The 24312-nt window shown below is 30.4% G+C and overlaps 1 protein-coding gene across 1 annotated transcript; it reads right to left on the bottom strand.

Annotated features, from left to right (window-relative positions):
- Positions 1-17246: 17246 nt before the first annotated feature.
- LOC127290882 (uncharacterized) lies at positions 17247-17857 on the bottom strand. Its single transcript, XM_051319705.1, has 2 exons — positions 17707-17857; positions 17247-17614 (listed from the first exon to the last, which is right to left on the bottom strand). Exon 2 carries the CDS (start codon positions 17577-17579, stop codon positions 17253-17255), a length of 327 nt encoding a protein of 108 aa, XP_051175662.1. The 5' UTR covers positions 17580-17614; positions 17707-17857; the 3' UTR covers positions 17247-17252.
- Positions 17858-24312: the final 6455 nt, after the last annotated feature.

The following is a 24312-nucleotide window of genomic DNA, read 5'->3' as shown; positions in this document are numbered from 1 at the left end:
TTTCCTTGGAAATCACCTTCATTGCACGATGCTCTTCGGTCGCAATCAGTTCTAACAATCTGAGTCTAGCAATTTTGGCTGGAGATGGTGAAGAGCCATTGCTTAAGTCGCCATCGTAATGGTGCGTTGACATAATGAATGTTAAGTAGAGAATCTCCTCAAATCTTTTAAATTCGTCACACGACACCATGAATGCAACGCATCTTATAAAAAAATCTTTTACGGCTTTGTTGCATTTTGCAAAGCACTTCAATCGACAAAATATTTTTATTAGATGCGCCACATCGACTCTGATGTACGTTTTCAAGACTCGATGTTGCTGTTTATCGTCAGAAGTTAATAATGAAAAGCATATTTTGATGTATTCCTTCAGCGTCATAACATTGCACGACAACATCATCGCTCCCAAAAGAGCTTTCGAATAGTCCGAAACTGCCTCTTTTGGGACCATTTTTGTGTCTTTTGTCCAGTTTTGTAGCCAATGCGCAATGTTGATTGTATTGTGAGCTGCTGACAGCATTTGACTCACACCAACGGATATATTGTTAAAATTAATGACAATTTTATATAAAAAAATGGCCGGTGATTTGATATTTTCTGTTATTTGAATCTCCTTTACCAAGCTTCCAGTATCTTCCAAACATATTGCCTGTATGTCCGCAAACAGACGATTTTGTCAATTTCCGCACCAGAATTTGGAACAAGTTCTTGTATTAGAACTTGTACACGATCTTGTGCAAGATCTTGTACAAAATATATTTAATATTTGTATACAAGAAAATGTACAAGAACCTGTACATTTTCTCGTACAGGTTCATTTATGTCTTCGTTTAATAAAATTAAAAACTTTAAAGGCTGCGCAGTAGTTTTCTTAGGACTTTACAGCTGCGTAATAATTTTTGGCATGCTTAAGTGAAAGGTTTTAATAATACTAAATTATTAAAATCTCCAATTTTTTTTAATGAACTTGTACAAGATAATGTACAAGAAAATGTACATTTTCTTGTATACAAATATTAAATATATTTACTTGTACAAGTTCTCGTACAAGCCTTGGCGGATTGGGTAAACCGAGTTGTAACCGAATTGGGTTACGATTGGGTTACGTTTCGGTTCCTTGTGAAATATTGTCGTTAATCGACGAAATATGTTGTAAATAACTATTAGGAATGGTTAATAGACATTAAGAGTGCTTATTTATGCAATAATAATAATAAATTAAGATATAATTAATTAATAATAAGTGTTTTAAGTGTACAGTGCATACAGTTGCTGAATCACCATATATGTATATTACCATCAGCGCCATCTGTGATACGCGCGTTATACACTAGATGGCGTTGAATATTACTTTGTGAATAAATTTCTAAAATTGAATCCTTGAGTGTCAAATGTGTAAGTGAAAATAAGTTTTAAAAAAATAGATCGATTAATTAAAACAACTTTTTTCATGTATACAAATATAAAAAAAAAATTTTATTAGAAACAAAAATTTTTTTAATGAAAAAAAGTTTTTTTTCTGTCAAAATTAAACTTTCTCCTTTCATTGAGAAAAAAAATTTTTTTCTGCAGAAAAATAAAGTTTTTTTTTAAAATTAATATTTCTCATTTAAATGAAAAAATAAAACTTTTTATTAAGAAAAAAATTTTTTGTGTAAAAATTAATCTTTTCATTTTATTGTGAAAAATTTTTTTTTCTCAATAAAAATTTTTTTTTCTCAATGAAATGAGAAAAATTAATTGTGACACAAAGAAATTTTTTTTCTTAACCCCTTGGGTGTCGATGACGTGAATACACGTCATGGAATAGGTGGGCTCAAAGTGTTGATGACGTGTATACACGCACATAAATTTTGAGCCCAATAATTAGACGGAATTGTCCTAAAATTTGTTACTCGAGGGTTTTTGGGGTCGCTGCTTCCAAATTTGATGTCAGATTTACAAAATTCAAAATGGCGGATCCAATATGGCGACCAAAATTTTTGAAAATTGACCATATTTGCTTGTAACTCGTTACTTGGGGGTTTTTGGGGTCGCTGATTCCGAATTTGATGTCAGAATTACAAAATTTCAAAATTCAAAATGGATACAATAATAATCACACCCATACTATGCTATTTTGAATTTTCAAAATCTGACTTGAATATCGTAAACAGCGACGTTCAAAACCCCTGAGTAATAATTTTTAAGTATTTTAAAATCATTTTTGTCATTTTTTGAAAAATCGTCCGCCATATTGGCTCGGCCATTTTGATTTTTTGAAATCTGACTTTAGATTCGTAATCAGCGACCCCAAAAACCCCCAAGTAACAATTTTTAAGTATTTTTAAATCATTTTTGCCATTTTTTGAAAAATCGTCCTCCATATTGGCTCCACCATTTTGAATGTTTAAAATCTGACTTTGGAATCGTAATCAGCGACCTTAAATACCATAGTTTACACATTTGCACAAATTTTGGTCATTCAAAAATTTACTGACATATTTTGGGCCCACTTATGAGATTTTGGCCTCGACTGCGAAGGGGTTAATAAAAAATTTTATTTTGTCAATGAAATAAGAAAAATTAAATGTGACACAAAAGAAACTTTTTTCCTCAATAAAATGAGAAATATTAATTTTGAAAAAAAAATTTTTTTTCTGAATAATAAAATTTCTTTTCTCAATGAAAGGAGAAAGATTAATTTTGACAGAAAAAAACTTTTTTACATTAAAAAATTTTTTGTTCCTAATAAAATTTTTTTATTTGTACAAATGAAAAAAGTTGTTTTAATAAATCGATCTATTTTTTTAAAACTTATATTCACTTACACATTTGACACTCAAAGGTTTAATTTTAGAAATTCATTCACAAAGTAATATTCAACGCCATCTAGTGTATAACGCGCGTATCACAGATGGCGCTGATGGTAATATACATATATGGTGATTCAGCAACTGTATGCACTGTACACTTAAAACACTTATTATTAATTAATTATATCTTAATTTATTATTATTATTGCATAAATAAGCACTCTAAATGTATATTAACCATTCCTAATAGTTATTTACTACATATTTCGTCGATTAACGATAATATTTCACAATGAACCGAAACGTAACCGAATTCGGTTACCTCTCGGTTTACCCAATCCGCCAGGGCTGGTAGTTTTGTGTCACAGGAAGGCAATTTGACAACTTTCTCAAAATTTCGAATGTGTGGAAGACGACCCGGCAGTGGAATTGCCACTTTTTTTGCATAATTTTTAATAAATGCCACAATCTTCTCGGTATCGAAAGCTGTTATCACATTTTCGTTTGTAGATTCTTGGCCTATTGCTTTGTGCTGTCTTGAACTAAGGCCATTTTCGTTAAAATGCTTCACAATATTTTTAAATCTCTTTATCGTCCAAGTGTGCAGAAAAAAATACATTTTCTGACAAATTGGCAAGTCCGCAAAATAATAGGTAATACGTTGACGATTCCCATTAGCATCATTTTTGACGTCCGTAGTTTGTATTGCATTACTTCGCTTGTACTCGTATTTAAGGGGAGAAGGTGACGATGAAGCTCCAAGTGCGAGCAAATCACAAGATCTTTATTTTGTTTTGTCAGTTCCATAAAGTTCAACCTGTTAAAATTATATTTTTAATAAGAAAACATTTTTTTTAATTTAAATTTTTTTATCAATAAAAAATGTATAATTGAATCAAATAATTTTAATGAATAAAAACCTTTGCTGTAAGGCGACGTCCATTGTAATTTTTGTATTGCACTTTAAAGAGCAACAATCTTTCTCATAAAATATGTCTATGATGAGTTCATCGTTTTTATCCTCCGTTCTTTTTTCTAAAAAATCAACTTCTGTGATATAATGTTCGTCCTGTTGACCAATAACGTTTATTTATAATAATTATTAAATAATCAATGATACATAAATATTTTTATAAATAACAATATTTATTAATTCAATGTGACCACAAAGCTTGAATTAGAAAATTCCTTACTTTTTCTCTGACCAGCTTATCTTATTTTTCCTACTAAAGAATTTTATTTTACTTTTATAATTGTCTTTTAATTCATAATTTTAATTATAATAAACTTAATTTCATTTGGAGCTTTTGTATAAAAATTAATGAAAACAATAAATAAAAATTAACTATTTTTTAAAATGCAATTATTAAAAAAAAATTTTTTGAATTTGAGATTCGTTTTTATTAAAACCTTTACTTGACACACTTTTTTTGAGTATCATACTTGACACATTGGGGTTTTTTGTACTCCATCGACAAAAATCATCATGAAAAATAAAATATTAAATATATATACTTCAATTTTTTTTACATATTCTTGAGAGGTATCTTCTGAAAACTATATAAGTTATATAGTAGAATATTTAAAGTAAGTATTTTTAAAAAATTGGAAAACGTGAGGTATTTCGAGAAAAATTGGTAAGAATGGAAAAACGTGGGGTATTTTGTACCCCAGTGTGTCAAACAAAGGTTAAACTTTACAGATTGGAAATTTCAATTTATCCGAATTTAAATTTAAACCATTTTCAATTTATTGAGAAAATTCTGCATTCATTTATTTTATAATCTCGATTGCTTGAAGAATCTTAAATACCAATCAATTAATATAATTAATGGAACGCGTTATCTATCTGTAATCATTTTATTTCATTAACACAAAACAAATAAAAATTATAATAATTTAAAAGTCCTTTATATTTTTAATAAATTAAAATAAGTATGATTTTTTATTCTTACCTCAGAATTAACAGTTTCATTAACTTTGGGAGTAGAAACGTAATTTCGCTCAACTAAATTCTTATATTCTTCATCGAAATTCATAATGATTAATAAAATAATTAAATCACTAAGACATAAAATAACACTAACACATGTTTGCACAACGTGCACCAATACAAGTATTAGAACAAAAATCTGTAGAGCAGATCACTCGATTTTCGTTCTCGCAGCATTGCAACTCCACGTTTTCACATTGGGCAACAGAGTAGTAAACAAAGCGCACATAAAAAGTAAACAGACTGTTTTAGTTAGCAAATGTGAATTATTCACTTGTTTCTTTATTATTTGATTTCAATAATTTTAGTAAGCTTTAAATATTTTAAAAATAATGTTTTCTTTTGCTATCCTGGTGAAAAAAATATTGAAAATCAATTTTCCCCCTGACTTATATTATTTTAAATTACAAGTAAAATATCACAAGTAAGAAATATTAACGCCTTTTGAAATATTTATTTTTTAATTATTTATTAATTAATGTAATTAATAATATAACTATTAATAAATTACTTATTCATTCACGTTCCATAATTTTTAAATTAATATTAATATATTTATTAATATAAAAAAAGAAAAAAAGTAATTAAAAGAATTTACTGATTTAATTTAATTGAGTAATAGAAAAAAACAAAATAATTTACTAAATTAATTTATTTAATCATGTTACATCCTGGTAACAATTTTCCCTAATTTTCCTTAAAATTATCATTAAAATAAGACATTTTATATAATTCTATGATAATTTTACAATACTTAAACTATATGTCTTATTTTAATGTATTTATTTATGTATATATTGATAGGATAGAGTGTGGAAACGAAATTGATCTCAAAAGAGATATGACATTCGTTTTCACCATATAAGTTCAGAAAGTTGAAAAGCTAAAAATAGGATATATGTAAGCAAAATGTGTAGCAAGTTCGAGCTTGTTTGTTTATACGCGTGAAGAATGTGAAGGTTGTGAAGATCCAAGTGTAATATGATCTTCAAAAACCCATTGTCAGCATATAAAAGAGAGAATTCAGAAAGAAGAAGATTCAATGTCATACATGCGATGTAGACCATTACCATATAAGGAAAGTAATTCTATTTATAGATCACCCCTCCTCAATAATATGACATTTCTCCCACTAATTAGCATAATCGACTAGTATATAAACAAGAGCTTTTTCCATAAAGCTTGTCAAAAGTTCCGGTGCAATCTCTAACATCGTAGAGCGACCCTTCAGTTTACTTTCGCCCTAATTATTGTATTCTTTCCTGATAGCCAATAGGTGCAAGTTAATTTGACTTTTCACTTAGAACATAGTTCTTTCCTGATAGCCAATAGGTGCAAGATAAGCAAATTAACACTTAGAATCAATAATTTAATAGAAATAACTGTCGTATTTATAACTATAAATACTAAAGAAATCTTGCATTATCTCTTTTTCTAAATTTGTCAATTTAGTATATGTTGCTTCTCTTACACCTGCTATAAAATTCATTCCTGTCAAAGGTGCGAGTGACGAGAAATAACAATAAAGAACATTGCAATTCTTTAAATAGTTATAAAACAATTTAAGTCGTTAAAGTTACACAAGTGCAACCAAAACGAACTATTTCAAATCAAATCAAAACCAATTATAACGACTAAGCTATAATCATCGATTTATCCGACTTCATTGCTAAAAGTAAGTAAAAGAATTGTAAACTTGTATCATTAATGTATAATCATTACTATATAATTATTATTTAATCAATAAATGTTATAAAAGGGAATATTTGACTTGTTATTGTAACGCAAAACCCGTAGTTTTGACAAGTGACCACGATCCTACATAAAAATAAATATCAGGCTTTACCAACCTGATTAATCAGCCTTATTACATTCAAGTAAATAAAATTCATTTTATTTAAAAACCACGCCTAGTTCGGAACGTAACAGCTGATTTGGTGGCAGCGGTGGGATTGTCACTTTTGTTGCAAAAACAATTTTATGAAAATTCTCAAATAATTCGGCATATTTATTTAGAACAAATTTCAAAATTTTTTAAGGGTTCAAATTTATTCAAAATCAATTATATCACCCTTATAAACACATCATATTTCATTAAATGTTTATTCATATACTTCACTATAAACATTTGTAAACGGTCATTTTAAATTCTCTAGCAGTTTTGTTCTTACGCCGTCCGGCGAATTACAGAATTTGTTATATTTTCATTTTACGCCGTCCGGCGAACTTGAGAATTAGGGCGTTTAAAACCGACCGTTTAATAAATTCATAAAATCATTCAAAATCTTATTGAGTAAGCTATTTTTACGCCGTCCGGCGAACTATAGCTTTGAAAATTGGAGATCTACGCCGTCCGGCGAGGTTTTCATATCAATAAATTTTGATAATATCATTGTTTGGAATTTTGAGGTCTTAGCAGGGTCAATTTTACGCCGTCCGGCGAATTTTGACTTTGTACTCGACGTTTTACGCCGTTCGGCGAATTCTGTCTAAGCTCTTGATTTACACAAACAATTGAAAAGAGGTATCAATTTTTGATTTATTTGTAATATCAAGTTTCACACCTACATTAATAATCAACAACCCGAATTGACAGGTGTTCTTGGATTATCTTTTCTTAACACAGATCCTAGTGAATTTCGGTTATAACTTTACATAAAATTGTATATAATATACAATATTAATCAATATAGTTTTCGACATTGATCATAACAAAAATTTCAAATTTCACAGGATCATTCTTTTAAATATAACTAATCGATAGGACAAAAACAAAATTTTTAGATTCCCAAAATTTGGGAGAAATTTAAGTTTACGTAAAGCCCCCTTGAGAAAAGATATCAGGCGAATATACTAACATAAGAGGTTGCAGTTGCAAACAGGCGCGAAAGTTTGATTTTATACTCTCGCACTACTGTCTAGCGCCAAGTGCGTTGGTCCGTAAGTAGTACAGGACGAGTTGTGTCAGACAGACAATAGTCCGATAACACTAAACTCCCTAGTAGCAATACGGCTATACGGTTTCAAGCCGCCATTATCCGTATTCCCCTATGAACTCATACTTTCATTTTATTGAAAAATATAATCAATTATATCCAAAAATTCTTTTGGAATCATATTTCTTCAAGGATCACGAGTGTTTATTCATACTTGATCCATCTTTACCAATCAATTTAATTAAAGAAAGTGAATTAATTCCCTTTTTAGGAATAAATCGCATAATTAAATATTCCTTAAGAGATAGTACAATCAACACTATCGGAGAAGCAAAAGTTTGCATCAATTACACTGTTTTAGAATTCCAAACTATTAATAGTGAGAATAATTCTAATATTGTTGGAATTTTAGGGTTACCATTTTCATTTGATATAATTAACGAGATATTTTAATTATTCCTTCCGTTTTTAGTAAACTTATAATCATGGCTACAGATAGACCACAAACAAGTAATTTAACCGGTAATATTGATAGAACTTTAAATGATGCCATGATAACATCAATGGCTGAGTGTTTTGCGTTGCAACAGGGCATAATGAATATTCCTTTTTATGATGGTAAAAACATTCCTGTAAGAGATTTTATAGAAGATATAATAAATGGTGAGTCTAATATTCCTATTAATTGTGAAAAACAATATTTAAAGGCAATTCTTGCCAGATTAAAAGGTGTAGCTAGAGATAGTATACAAGGTAAGAATTTTAATACCATAGACGAACTAATCCAACATTTAAAACAAAGATTTGCTCATCGCAAGTCATATACATGGTATCTACAAGAAATATCTACAATTCGTATGGGCCGAAATGATAACGTTAGTGAGTTTTACGACAAAATATTGCTTTTGATGGCAGGAGCTAAGGCTGCTCTTCAAGATAAATATGGTGTCGAAAGATCAAATACTATGATGGAACCCTTAGTTGAATGTGCATTAGAAGCATTCACCCGAGGTTTACCAGATGGTATGTCTAGTATTCTAGAAGCTAGAAATCCTACAACCATTGAAGAAGCATTAAAATTTGCTTTGGAATTTGAAACCCGACATCAGTATCATAAAGCGGAATATAATGCATATCATTATTCACGAAATTCTCAATCAAGTGATTATGGTTCCAGAGAACGAAGCCCTAGTCCTAGAGTACGATTTGCTCATCCAAATGAGGCAATGAGACATCATGCTCAATCTCCTATTCCTTTTGGTATATTGAAAAATCCATATCAACCATACCAATCATCTACCAGTCATCAACAACCATACTTTCAACACCCAAATCATTATCCTCCAAATGCATATGTTCCTTATAATCCTTACCCTTATTTTCCTCATTCTTCATCACCACAAATGCACAACAATAAACCATACGAAGGGAATAGAACGCCCCCTCGTGCGCAATCTCCTAAACCTTCTGAAAAGGATCATTTAAACTCCAACATCCCTCGACGAACGGACGCGACGACGAGTGTGGAACAAAAGGAGCGTCCTACAAGCGTGAGAATTTTGAGAAAAATGGAACAATCTTGCACGCCAAAAATAATCGAGAATCCCCAGTAATCACCATAAATTCCCCTAGTTTCTTGGAAACAACAGCACTTTTATTAGTAGATACTGGAACAGATGTAAATTTAATTAAGTTATGTGTACTACAACCAGATTTAGAAGTCAAACAGGATGAAGCAATACAAATAACTGGAATAACCCCTATAAAGACATCTACTTTAGGAACCGTAAAAGTAGAAATAGATTCCAAATTGATTACTTTTCAAGTGGTACCTTCTGATTTTCCTATAGAATCAGATGGTATATTAGGAAGGGAATATCTTCGACAAGAAAAGGTAGAAATATCCTTCTGGCATAATACACTTGTAACAGCTTCTAATCCTATAAAACCAATACTATTTACCGATACAGAATCATCCCTAGCAAGAGAAAATTTAATTAATAATAAAATCATAAAAAACCCAAATTTAATAATCAAAGCCAGAACTAAACAGATAATACCTGTTAAGGTTTTAAATACTAATTTAAAACAAGGATACCTGCCATTAGTAAAAACTACAGATGGATTATTAATAGGCGAAGCAATAGTAACAAATAACGATGGAACATGTCATATTTTTGCAATTAACACCACATCGGAAGATATCGAAGTTGAAATACCTCCACAAGAATTAATACCCTTTGAATTCTACAAACTACCGGGCGAAGATTCAGATGAATATGAAACAGATGACGAGTTTATACCTCCTGAAGATAGAGCTTCAGCTGTAATTGAAAATTTAAGGTTAGAACACCTAAATGACGAAGAAAAACAACACGTAATAGAAATCATAAATGAGTTTCCAGAAAGTTTTCATCTTCCTGGTGAACAGTTAACACCTACACATTTAGTACAACACAAAATACACACTAATGATGAAATACCAATACACACTAAACAATATAGATTTTCACCATCGCAGAAAGAAGAAATTGATAAAGTAATCGATAGAATGATAACAGAAGGTGCTATAGGACCTTCAAACTCTCCATATAACTCACCATTGTTAATAGTACCGAAGAAAATAGATGGAACTGGAAAGAAAAAATGGCGGATAGTAATAGACTTCAGAGCTCTAAATGAGAAGACTGTGGGCGACTTTTATCCGCTACCCAGCATTATTTCAATAGTCGAAAATTTGGGCAATGCCCAATACTTTTCAGTTTTTGATTTAGCTAGCGGATTTCATCAAATTGAGTTAGATCCAAAAGATAGGTCGAAAACGGCGTTTTCCACAACGCATGGACATTACGAATATATCAGAATGCCCATGGGACTAAAGAATTCACCAGCAACATTCCAGAGACTAATGGACCAAGTATTATTAGGTTTACAAGGTGTAGAACTATTTGTTTACTTAGATGATATTGTGATTTTTGCTAAAGACTTGGAAGAACATGGTAAGAAGATTCGAAGATTATTGCAAAGATTAAAGGATGCAAATTTATCTTTACAACCGGAAAAATGTGAGTTTTTATTCAAAGAAGTTGCTTATTTAGGACACATAATTAGTAATGAAGGAGTAAAACCTAATCCAAAAACAATTGAAGCTGTAGCAAATTTTCCAATACCAAAAACACCAAGAAATGTGAAACAATTTTTAGGATTAGCAGGATACTACAGGAGATTCATAAAAGACTTTTCAGGAAAGGCAAAACCTCTTTCTAATTTATTAAAAAAGGATGTAAAATTCGAATGGAACAAAGAACAAGATAACAGCTTTAAAGAATTAAGAGCAGCATTATGTAAGGCACCCATTTTACAATATCCTGATTACGATAAGCCTTTCACATTGACAACAGACGCTTCAGATTTCGCTATAGGAGCTGTATTAAGTCAAGAAAAGGATGGATTTGATCTACCTATTGCCTATCTCTCTCGAGTGTTAACTGCGCCTGAAATAAATTACTCAACAACAGAAAAGGAATGTCTAGCAGTTCTATATGCTGTCCATTATTTTAGACCGTATATATATGGAAAGAAATTCACCTTGGTCAGCGATCATGAACCCCTAAGATGGATAGACACCATTAAAGACCCAGGTCAAAGATTAATAAGGTGGAGATTAAAATTGCGAGACTATTTATATGAATTTAAACATAAATCAGGTAAATTAAACACTAACGCAGATGCCTTATCTAGAAATGTCTACACAAAGGAAGAAAAACCACTTGAAACCGAACATACACAATTCAAAATATTAATGAACAAACAAACAAAAAATCCAAAACCAAAAATAAAACCACCCCCAACATCTATTGTCACAAGAAGCAAAACTGGACAAAATTCAAAAATAAAACCACCTCCAACATCTGTTGCTACAGGAAGTAAAATTGAAAAGGAATTAAAAACATTTAAGCCAAAATCGATATTAAAACCTCCAAAAACTTTAGACCTAAGCACAATTGCCTCAAGAGTATCAACAAGAAGGGCAACACAAACCAGAACAAAATTAATAGAAAAACCAACGGAAAGTGAGAATTCCGAGGACGTGGATATTGAAAACATTAATCCCCCTATTCAAAAGGCTAGTAGAAGTACACTTCCTAGTTTAAAACTTCCACCAGCTGCATTAAAACTTCCCCCTGGACCAAAAAGTGCACCTCCAGAATTACCTATTAAAAATGATTTGATTCTACAGCAAGAAATGGAGCTCATAACTAACATAGACCCACCAATAAATATAACTGAAGAAAGTTCTGAAGTAGAAGAAGAAGCATTAGAATTAACTAAAACCAAAATTGCAGAAAATTTAGAACAATCGATATCACGATTTAATGATTCTTTAGCACAGCATAAAGATTGGTTAGCAGATACCTCTTTATCACCCAGAAATTGGCGAACTAATTCCGATGGAGATGATGATGAAGCTATACACAAAGCAGCTAATGAATGTATTACAGGAGATCATGCTGAATTTTCAGAAAAATTAGATTTTTATTGGGATTATGCTAAAGGTGAATCCATATGGCAGGACAATGAACAAGAAATACTCCAAAATTCTGACTCAGAATATGAAGATTCAATTAATAATGAAGACATAATAGAGGAGATGTACTTTCAAACGCCACTGAAAAGAAGAAAAAGAAAGTTTAAAAAAAGAAAAGTAACCTTTAAACCAAATTTACAGGAAATAAACACACCCATGCAATTCAACAACCCTACGGCAGTATCTACACCTTATTATAATTCAAATAATGAAACAGATTCTGAAGAGGAAATTATAGAAGTACAAGAAAAAGAAGATACAAAGAAAACATTTAATAAATCGAAAATTAAAACATCATTATCAAGTATTCCTCCAGAAATACCCATAAATTATTCCAAATTAAATGAAAGAAATTCTAATATAACGAGCAGCAGAGAAAACCTAACATATAATCGAAGTAATTATATTCATTTCTTGTCAGCAGATTGCGAATTTATTTCACCTATAAGTAGACTTTTAATAGATATAGGAGTAATAGATCCCGAAGAAATGAAATCTAAAAATCCTATTAAAGGACAAATATTTGTAACACCACGAGGAAAATACAAAATTTACACCTTAATAATAAAAGAAAATCATTTTGATCCTTTAATAAAAGAAGATATCATTGCAGGAATACGTAATTTAAAAAGTCTTCTTTACCACGAAAAAACAGAAGAAGTAAGAATATCTAGGCATGGAGACTTTACCGATGAATTACCTAGAGGAGAGTTAATACAAATTATCAATTCTATTTTTGAAAACAGTAATATTAAAATTACTATTTGTCATGGACAAGTTGTAGTACCTAAAGAAGAAATTAGAAACGATATTATCAGCGAATACCACAAAAGCAAAATAGCAGGACATAAAGGCATTACAAAAACATATAGAAGAATAAGAGAAAGATTCTATTGGCCTCGAATGAAAGATGAAATAACGGAATTTGTAAGAAAATGTATAACATGCCAATCTCAAAAACTTGTACGTATTAAAACCCGAGAACCAATGCTTATTACTGATACTCCTTTAGACGTTTTTGATAAAGTTTCTCTTGACACTGTAGGTAAATTACCAACAACCCCAGATGGAAATTGTCATATCCTAACTATGCAAGATCATTTATCTAAATACTGCATAGCTGTTGCAATACCTGATATTTCTGCAACCACAATCGCTCATACTGTTGCAAAAGAATTATTTTCAGTATATGGAGCACCAAAAGTAATATTAACTGACAAAGGTACCTCATTTATAGGAAAGTTAATGTCTAAATTATCAAAATTATTTAAAGTACAACAAGTCACAACATCAGGTTATAGGCCTCAAACAAATGGATCTTTAGAACGAAGTCACGCTGTTTTAGCAGATTATATAAAACAATATGCTAAAGATTATGATGATTGGGATAGATTACTTCCTTTTGCTATGTTTGCATATAATACTTCAGTACATGAAGCTACTAATTTCACTCCATATGAGTTAGTTTTCGGTAAAATAGCCCGTACTCCTAGCTCATTTCCTGAACAAGAAAAACTAGAAACATATGGCTCATACTTATCAGAATTAATAACCAGATTAAATGAAATTCGAATCTTAGCAGCAAATAATTTAATAAATGCTAAATTAAAATCAAAAGAAAATTACGATAAACTAATGAAACCATTTTTAGGAAAAGTAGGAGATAAAGCTTATGTAATAAAAGAAGGAATGAAAAGAAAATTCGATCCTTGTTATCATGGTCCATACAGAATTGTGGCTATATTGGATAAAAATAATGTAATATTAATAAATGAAGATGGACAAAGGTTTCAAAAACATGTAGATAAATTAAAAATTGCTTATGAATAGGTTAATAACATAATTTTCCTGTTTTAGATGACTGAATCATTCCTATTCACTGCACCTCTACAAGGAGAATTAATTGGAGCTTTCATTTTCCCAAAAGGGGATATTTCATCAATTGCTTACCCTAAGGGAATTCTTGAGGAACTAACTGCCGAATATAATCTTAATAAACCCATTTATATTATAGAACCGGGCACAGGCCCTTCATATAAAAAACCCTGGCAAGTTAGGTGTACTGTGACAGACTCTAAAAATAATAATACTTTCATTGTATTAGGGGACGGATGTTGCAAAGTTAGAGACTCTGAGCATTCAGCAGCTCGAAAAATTCTAGAACATTTAAATAAGATTTACTACTTTAGTGAAGAAGAAAAACCAAAAATGATCACCAATTCGACATATGTAATGTCAAGACAAGAACCAACAATAATAAAATTAAAATTATATAAGTGGGAAAATTGCTGCGAACTTTGTTATTCAAAGGGACATTTAAAAGAGCAATGTCACGGCGTAATACGAAACAAACGTTTTCTAAATAATATACAAAAACCAGACGAAAACAACTATGACGAAATTGATGATTTTTGGGAATTGCCATCCCCTACAAAAAAGCATTAAATAGTATTTAATAATATGACAATTAAACAATAATCACTTTGATTATTGTATATGTAATAATTCCATAATAGTCATATTATTTAATTATCCTTATTATATAATAATCTTATGTCTAATTACATTATCATTATTAAAAATGTATGTTATCATAATATTTTATTAATTACTGATTAACATTTTAATAATTATATCATTAAATAACTATATAATCATAATAATATTAATACATATTCAAAAAAAAAAAAAAATTTTTTATTCATTATTTATATAAAATAAATAATAATTATAATCATAAAATTAACAAAATATTTTGAAAATAAATAATTTATTGTACATAAGATAAAATAAATAATCAAAAAAAAAAATAATTAAAAGAAAGACGAAGGAAAAAGAAGGAAGGGGATTTGGCGGTCGCCTTCTTCCTTCCTCTTTATTTTAAAATTTTATTGTAAAAAAAAATATAACTAAAAATAAAAAAAAAAAAAAAAAAAAAAAATTTTTATTCCACAGATGGAGATTCCATTCCTAGGAATAATAAATGACGCCACAACATACATATCAATAGCATTTAAGCTATTAATATTCATTATATTAATAATAGTGCTGAAAAACCTATACTTTTGCTATAAGATTATAGCAATGAGAAGAAGAAGGAGAGAAAATCAACCAAACGCATAATAGACCAAGAAATATCAAACAATTTTGGCCTCAACACATTGAGGACAATGTGAAATCTAAGGAGGGAAGACAGTTATCAAAATCAGAAAAATTTTGAAGAATTTAAGACAATAAAATAACAAGAACAATGTGAGGCATCCTTTATAGACGTAGAACGACGCAGCAAAGGCAACGTAAAACAGCCTTAAAGCTTACGCATCGATCACATACATCGACCGGAGAGTGAAGCTATTCTCCAAGTGCGCATGTTGCACAGCGATGGCCGCCTGCTGGATGCATGCAAACATTTAACAACACTGCCAATACCTCCAGCTTCTATTTCACATACGCCTATATAACACTCATCATTGAATAGCGGTAAAATAATTTGAATTTAAAAATTTACACTGCTATTAAATGATGAAGAATAAATCATTATATATATTTTACCTATATAAAATAAAAAAAAAAAAACTAAATCATTAATAATTAATAAATTATACATATATTATGCTTTATTATATTATCCATTGCTATTAATTAATTAATAAATAAACAATAAAACAATGCGCTTATATATGCTTGTTTGCTTGAAAATATAATCAAATAAATAATAGAAGCATTGTTAATTTTATTATTATTATGTTGAAATAATATTATATAATTAAAAAACACCATATTGTGATTAATAAAATAATAAATTTGATGATTTAAGGAAAAAGTGACAGTAAAGATTAAGATAAATAATAATTTGTTATTAAAATTTTCAACATTAATATCAATATTATTAATAATAAATAAACTAATTTTAGTTATCATATATATATAACATTAGCTAACAAATTTATTTCTAAAAAAAAAAAAAAAAAAAAAAAAATTATTAAAACACTTCAATTATAATGAAACTAAGTCTAACATATTGAAATATATTAACATAAAAATTTTAAACTAATAAACAATTATAAATAAATGCAAAATAAAGGCTTCGAGTTGAGCCTTGAGTATCAGGCAAGCATGAGAATGAGGGAGGGTACTCGTTGCGCGGAGGAGTGGCGAGGCCCACGCCTCCCGCTAGCCTCCCGCGCGCTGGGTCCCACGCCTTCCTTCTCATGCCAAGCGACGGCCGAGTAGCTAGACTCGCCATCTTGTCGCACCGTGTATGGCTGCCATAGCGTACTCGCTGAACCTACCTCCGTGCGCATTCTAGTTCCCTAACACTAAAAACGAATGTTTCGCGTTGGATTCATCGATTTAATCGATAGATCGATGGATCCAACACCTAATAATATTACTCAAAATTCTATTTGCCTAAAACTATATATTGAAAATTATAAATATTGAAATTATTAATACAGTAATAATTCTGTATATATGCATATATTTTTTTTATGTGAGTACGCATGTATTTCTACGCATACAACTATCTACGATTAAAATTTTTTTTTATATTAATAATCAAATTGTTAGCATTATTATTATAGTAATTACTTTAATTATTAAAAAGAATTTTTATTTTAGATAGACTTAAAATTCAAAAATTTATCATTTATTAAAATTTTATTTAATAATATATCAAAAGATAAAAAAAAAAATATAAGGGATAGAATAGAAAGACAAGGACGGTGAAATAAAATTTCAAAAATTTTATAAAAATTAAAATTTTTATTAAAACATTCACACTACAAAGTGAATTCACACACACACACATTCAAAAAAAAAAAAATAAATAAATATATATATATTTCTAATTAATTCAAAATTAACTTAAACATAATCTTAAATATAATGCAAATACACGCACATACTCAATCGCTCACAATCTCCACACACACAAACACTCACAATTGCTCACAATTCCCACACACACATAAAGAAATTTTTAAGGGATCCTCTTCTGGTTCCGGCCTTAAAAACCAGGAGGATCCCGATTGTAGTGCCACCGACGAATGGGATCGCACGTTGACGGGATGATCCTCAAACGGCCTCCAAAAGGTGTTGGATTGAGGCTCGCAACCTGGCACAGGTTGTTCAACTTCAATGGGATCCACCTGCTCGATTATTACACTATCAATTTGTGGTTCCCATGACGGGCCAGGTTGCGGCTCCCATGACGGGCCAGGTTGAGAAGCAATGGCTTCCTCAGCCCCCTCTCTGAGCCAAACCATCGTCCTCGGAAAGATTTTCGGTGTTTCTTCATAATCTATAACAAAAAAAAAAAGACGATATATATATAAGGAATATGAGGATGGTGAAAAGAAAAGAAATTCAAAAATTTTGTAAAAATGAACTTACTGGCTCTCAGGATAGCTTGAGCCTCTTCGGAGGAAGGTAAGGGGATTTGACATTCGCCGCAGAAGCAACCAATAGGGCGACCAGAACGACTGTGAGAAAAACAAAGAAAATACGTATAATTTATATGCACTAGGACAAAGAAAAGAAAAAAAAAAAAATATATATATATATATATATATATATATATATACTTACAACAAGGAGTTGAACATAGAGGTCATCGTCCCCGAATTCTCTTTCAACTCCTGTTTCAGCCCTCTTAGCTGCTTCATCCTTTCCTTCCTCAAGGTGTTATCCTTTACCACACCTTTCCGAGGACGACCAGGCCGCGCCATGTCCTCCAACACCTCAATTTCTTCCGCAGAGTAATAAACTGACGCTGCTAGGCCTTGCAGCGTCAGAAAGAAATTGATTACGCTGGTTCCACATTTTTTTTCTTGTGGCACTAAAAACAAAAAAAGAAAATAATCCATAAATAACTAAGTAAAATTTTCACTTATAGCACTATGTAACAACACTTCCTAAAGCACTTACTGATGGCAGTTGATGGATATTCTTCGTCGACAAATGCGCGCAAACTGATGAGATCTCCTGACCTCCTGCATCATAAAGGGATGAAAAATGCTGACCTAAAACAATTCTAATGTACGCACACAACAATCTTAAGGTCATTAACTGTACCACGAAAGAAGAAATTCATACCTACCTCAAGAAGATAGCCATAACACTTTGAATACACAAACACGCATCACAATATTGTAGATTCATTTTGATGTCATTTCACCATTCTTGTCATCATATTAGCTACTACAGATAAGCTCAAGGGATATCAATGTCACAATGAATGTAGGTCAGTAAGCGTAAGGACTATTAAAAGATAGTCTCAATTTCAAAAATTCCAGTCTTATAATCATGTATCTGCGACAACTGGAATTAATTTCATCGGGACGATGAAAAATCTAAGGGGGGGAGACTGTTACATCCTGGTAACAATTTTCCCTAATTTTCCTTAAAATTATCATTAAAATAAGACATTTTATATAATTCTATGATAATTTTACAATACTTAAACTATATGTCTTATTTTAATGTATTTATTTATGTATATATTGATAGGATAGAGTGTGGAAACGAAATTGATCTCAAAAGAGATATGACATTCGTTTTCACCATATAAGTTCAGAAAGTTGAAAAGCTAAAAATAGGATATATGTAAGCAAAATGTGTAGCAAGTTCGAGCTTGTTTGTTTATACGCGTGAAGAATGTGAAGGTTGTGAAGATCCAAGTGTAATATGATCTTCAAAAACCCATTGTCAGCATATAAAAGAGAGAATTCAGAAAGAAGAAGATTCAATGTCATACATGCGATGTAGACCATTACCATATAAGGAAAGTAATTCTATTTATAGATCACCCCTCCTCAATAATATGACATTTCTCCCACTAATTAGCATAATCGACTAGTATATAAACAAGAGCTTTTTCCATAAAGCTTGTCAAAAGTTCCGGTGCAATCTCTAACATCGTAGAGCGACCCTTCAGTTTACTTTCGCCCTAATTATTGTATTCTTTCCTGATAGCCAATAGGTGCAAGTTAATTTGACTTTTCACTTAGAACATAGTTCTTTCCTGATAGCCAATAGGTGCAAGATAAGCAAATTAACACTTAGAATCAATAATTTAATAGAAATAACTGTCGTATTTATAACTATAAATACTAAAGAAATCTTGCATTATCTCTTTTTCTAAATTTGTCAATTTAGTATATGTTGCTTCTCTTACACCTGCTATAAAATTCATTCCTGTCAAAGGTGCGAGTGACGAGAAATAACAATAAAGAACATTGCAATTCTTTAAATAGTTATAAAACAATTTAAGTCGTTAAAGTTACACAAGTGCAACCAAAACGAACTATTTCAAATCAAATCAAAACCAATTATAACGACTAAGCTATAATCATCGATTTATCCGACTTCATTGCTAAAAGTAAGTAAAAGAATTGTAAACTTGTATCATTAATGTATAATCATTACTATATAATTATTATTTAATCAATAAATGTTATAAAAGGGAATATTTGACTTGTTATTGTAACGCAAAACCCGTAGTTTTGACAAGTGACCACGATCCTACATAAAAATAAATATCAGGCTTTACCAACCTGATTAATCAGCCTTATTACATTCAAGTAAATAAAATTCATTTTATTTAAAAACCACGCCTAGTTCGGAACGTAACAAATCAATTAAGAAACAGTAATTTATTTATTTAAAGAGAGAATAAACCAAAAAGAAAAGTTCAATTCTTATACTAAAGTAAAACCTTTTGTGAAACAAGGAATTTTTAAGTCTGATCCTGTAAAAGTTTACAAATTGATCAGTGATACTTACAACTACCTCTTATGAGGGTCGACAAAAAAGATGATTCAAGTGGTTGACACTTGAGTATTTAACGCAGCGGTGTTATTTCAACTTCACACAGAATCGTTGTTTTACACACACTGTCTTTAGTTCGTAACTTCTGATATTTCACTTGGTATTTTAGAAATACTTCAAAAGTTATACTAATACGACGGTTACATGCGAATTTTAATAGTGTCTCACAATTCAGTTTATAAGAGAACTTATTCTGTTGAACACGAGTTTACTTAATTTTAGAAATTTGCAAGTTTAAATTAAGTGCATAACCGAAGGGTCTCTCGACAGAACGTTAATCTCTGCACAAATGTCCTTTATAAGTAGTTTGGATATGATTTTGCTGATTTTTGAAAATATACTCGCAAGCCGGGCGATCAAGAGAACTTATTCTTTTGAACACGAGTATACTTGTACTGTTGGACTTATAAGATTTTACAATTATCGAAAGAGCAAAGTATTGATTTATTATTTGACGTGAAGTGCGATCTTAGAACCGGAGAACTGACGACGCCCCATGCTAATTTCAGGGTTGTTATACTAGCAAAATCATCCTTCAGTGGGAGAAAATGAGCAGAGATCACGTCCTGATCGAATTTTAATTTTAGAATCACGAAGACAATTTCTTGAATCTAATAGATATAGGTCGTAGTAAAAATTAATTGCTTGCAAATATTAACAGAAGGAATGGGAGAGAACCAGACATTTTCTTATATATGGGCATATCTCTAGAACTTTTAAACTTTGAGATATTAGAAAAATTAATTTTTTTTTCATGGCACATTCGTGAAACAAATTTTATTGTCTTCAGTATTGATCAAATACTATAAAAAAATTTGCGTAACTCATTTTTACATATTGTTACGCAGCACAGTGGGCCTTATTGCAAAAAACCTGCCCAAAATCTCTAGATGTGTTTAAAACTGACTGAAATTTGTTACTCGCGGATTTTTTTGGTCGCTGATTACAAATCCGACTTTAGTTTTTCAAAATTCAAAATGGCGGATCCAATATGGCGGACGACTTTTAAAAAAATTGATCGAATTTTAATGAAATTTCCCTATTGAAAATCCCCACATGGGAAACCACATGGGATCCTATGTCAAAAACTATGTAAAACCCCATTCCCCATATGGGAAACCATATGGTTTCCCATATAAAAACTCATGGGAAATTGGGACAGGAATTGGCATAAGAAAATATCAAAACGAGGTTCCTCCATGTCATTTCCTATGTCAAATATCATGTTAAATACCATGTTAAATACTAATTGAGATCCTTTATCACTTTTTTGAAAAATTTTCCCATGTCAAACCCCATGTCATTTCCCAAGTAAAAACCTTTATCATTTTTTTGAAAAATTTTCCCATGTAAAACCCCATGTCATTTCCTAAGTAAAAACCTTTATCATTTTTTTGAAAAATTTTCCCATGTCATTTCCCATGTGAAATCTTTTATCATTTTTTTGAAAAATTTTCCCATGTCAAATCCTCTTTCGCCTTATCGAAAATACCCACATAGGAAAGCATATGGGAATCCACATGGGAAATGGAATACGATTTCATGTGCATTCTTCCAAATGATAAAACAAATAGATTTAAGCATAGGAAATCATATAAGATTTCATATAGATTCTGAAATTTCAACCTAAGATTTCACATGGATTTACATATAGGAAATGATATAGGATTTTATTCGGGAATTTTTTAGTTGGCTGCTTTATGCAGGCGGCAGTTTACAAAAAATTAATTATTTGATTAAATATCAAATAATAATACTTCAACTCATCTGAAAATAAAAAAAAGTTTACTTTACTTCTGCCTTAGACTCTCAGCTTTTATAGTATTCCAGACTGATCTCAACTGTGAGAGAAAATATTTTCACCATCTGGTGGTGAAACAATGAAACTATAATGACGATCAACATCTATATTGAAATTTCCCATGTCATTTCCCATGTGAAATCCTCTTTCATTTATTCGAAAAATTTTCCCATGTCATTTCCCATGTGAAATCTTATCATTTTTTCGAAAAATTTTCCCATGTCATTTCCCATGTGAAATTCTTTATCATTTTTTTCAAAAAATTTTCCCATGTCAATTCCCCTGTCAAACTCCATGTCATTTCCCATGTGAAATCTTTTATTATTTTTTGGAAAAATTTTCCATATCAATTCCCACGTCTAACCTCATGTCATTTGCCATGTGAAATCCTTTATCGTATTCCATTTCCTCTGTGGATTCCCATATGCTTTCCCATGTGGGTATTTTCGATAGGGCGAAAGAGGATTTGTCATTGGAAAATTTGTCAAAAAAATGATGAAGGATTTCACATGGGAAATGACATGGGAAAATTTTTCGAAAAAATGATAAGAATTCACATGGGAAATGACATGGGAAAATTTTTCGAATAAATGAAAGAGGATTTCACATAGTGTTGCATGTCAAGCCGATAAATGCTCGATATCGATTGTTTATACTTGATTATTGATATATTTTGTCAAGCCAAGAAATGTGATTTTCTTTTGTTTTTGATTGACTTTAATCGTTTGAATGTGGTTTTGAAACATCGATCAAACATTATAGAATTATTTCTATTTCATTAGCTTTCCCAGATACAAATACAAATAATATAAATTTGTGTCAAGCAAAATGTCCGAAGATACGAATCAAATTGAAAACAATAAAAGGAAATACAATGAAATAAATGTAGATAATGAGCAAGCAAAGGAAGTTTACAAAAAGTAATTTATTAACCTATTTCAATTTAAATAAATTTTTTGACAATTTATAATTTACATTTTTCATTGGAAAATAGGTGACTGATTGTCACCATTTTCAAATATAAAAAATATGAAGTTTACATTGATCATATATTCATTTAGTGCGAAAAGCACCTTTAAAAGTAAAAGACGGAAACACGATGCTTTGCCCTTGGAAAATTCTTTTGAATACTTTATGGAAGATGGATGTAAAATGGGAAAATGTAAATTATGTCCACCGGAAATGATTAAAATAATTCGAATGAAAAATAGCAACATGACCGGGATAAAGCGACACCTTCAAGAAAAGCATCCCAATGCTTTTTCATTAACTTATCCAGAAGATAACCCCTCTGAACAAAAAAAAGAGGCAACATAATTATTTATAAATATATATATATTTTTCTAAATTAAAATAAAATTTGAAAAGAAAAATTAAACCTTAAAATAATGAGATCGGCATTTTTGCCAATTTATTTATTATTTTATTATCTACGTTTTAGAAATTTAACAAATGGAATTAAAATTTTTTTTGTTATACATATTTTTTTTAATAAAAAACAGCTTTAAGGATGAGAAAGTGAAAATTCTTTTACATTAAAATTAAAAACGAATAGAAAAATTTTTTATTTTAAGGTTAACGAATGTTATTTTATTCATTTTTAATTATTTTATATAAAGATGAGTTTATATACAATAATATTAAAATTTATAAAAATTTCAATAAAATAATCCAAACAATATTTATTTTTATTCCATTTACTGCAAGTATTTATACAGGAAACTTTCAACAAGAAAATTGTCGATTTTGTTGCTAAAAAGTATTTGCCGTTTTCGTTTTTTGACGATAGCGATACCCAGGGATTGTTTCACTATTTAAATCCAAAAGCAAATTTGCCGTTGAGAAGTGAGCTCAAATCTTTAACTATCAACCGATATTTTGAAGTAGAAGCCGTTGTAATGAAAATATTACAGAGCAATAATTCCAAGATTTCATTTACAATGGACGGTTGGACTTCCATATCAAAGCGTTCTTATTTCGGGGTAACTGCTCATTTTATAAACGACGAATGGAAGCTGCATTCCTTGACACTTTTTTTTATTCCATCAAACGGGAAACATACTGGAAAAGAAACTGCCGAAATGTTTCATAAAGCTCTTGAGAATCACGATTTGCTGGAAAAGATTCAAGGAATAACATTAGATAACGCCGCGGTTAACGCCAAATGCATGGTAGAATTATCACGCCTATTGTCTACATTCGATTCAAAAAACCAGCATTTCAAATGTTATGCGCACATAATACATCTTGGTGTGATGGATTTACATGTCGAATTAAAAATTGATAAACCTAATCCTGGTGAAAACGAAGATCTTTTCGATGGAAATATTGATTATGACGAAGACTCAGAAACTGAGAATAATGAACAA

The sequence above is a fragment of the Leptopilina boulardi genome, unplaced genomic scaffold, assembly GCF_019393585.1.
Source record: "Leptopilina boulardi isolate dan_hultmark-lab unplaced genomic scaffold, ZJU_Lbou_2.1 LbouV2_94, whole genome shotgun sequence".
NCBI classification, from domain to species: Eukaryota; Metazoa; Arthropoda; class Insecta; order Hymenoptera; family Figitidae; genus Leptopilina; species Leptopilina boulardi.
Note: the sequence above shows the minus strand (reverse complement) of the source record. Positions and strands in the feature narration are given on the sequence as shown.

Coding starts and splice junctions, on each gene's coding strand:
- LOC127290882 (XM_051319705.1), bottom strand. CDS start 17,579: ATGGTTTGGCTCAGAGAGGGGGCTGAGGAAGCCATTGCTTCTCAACCT.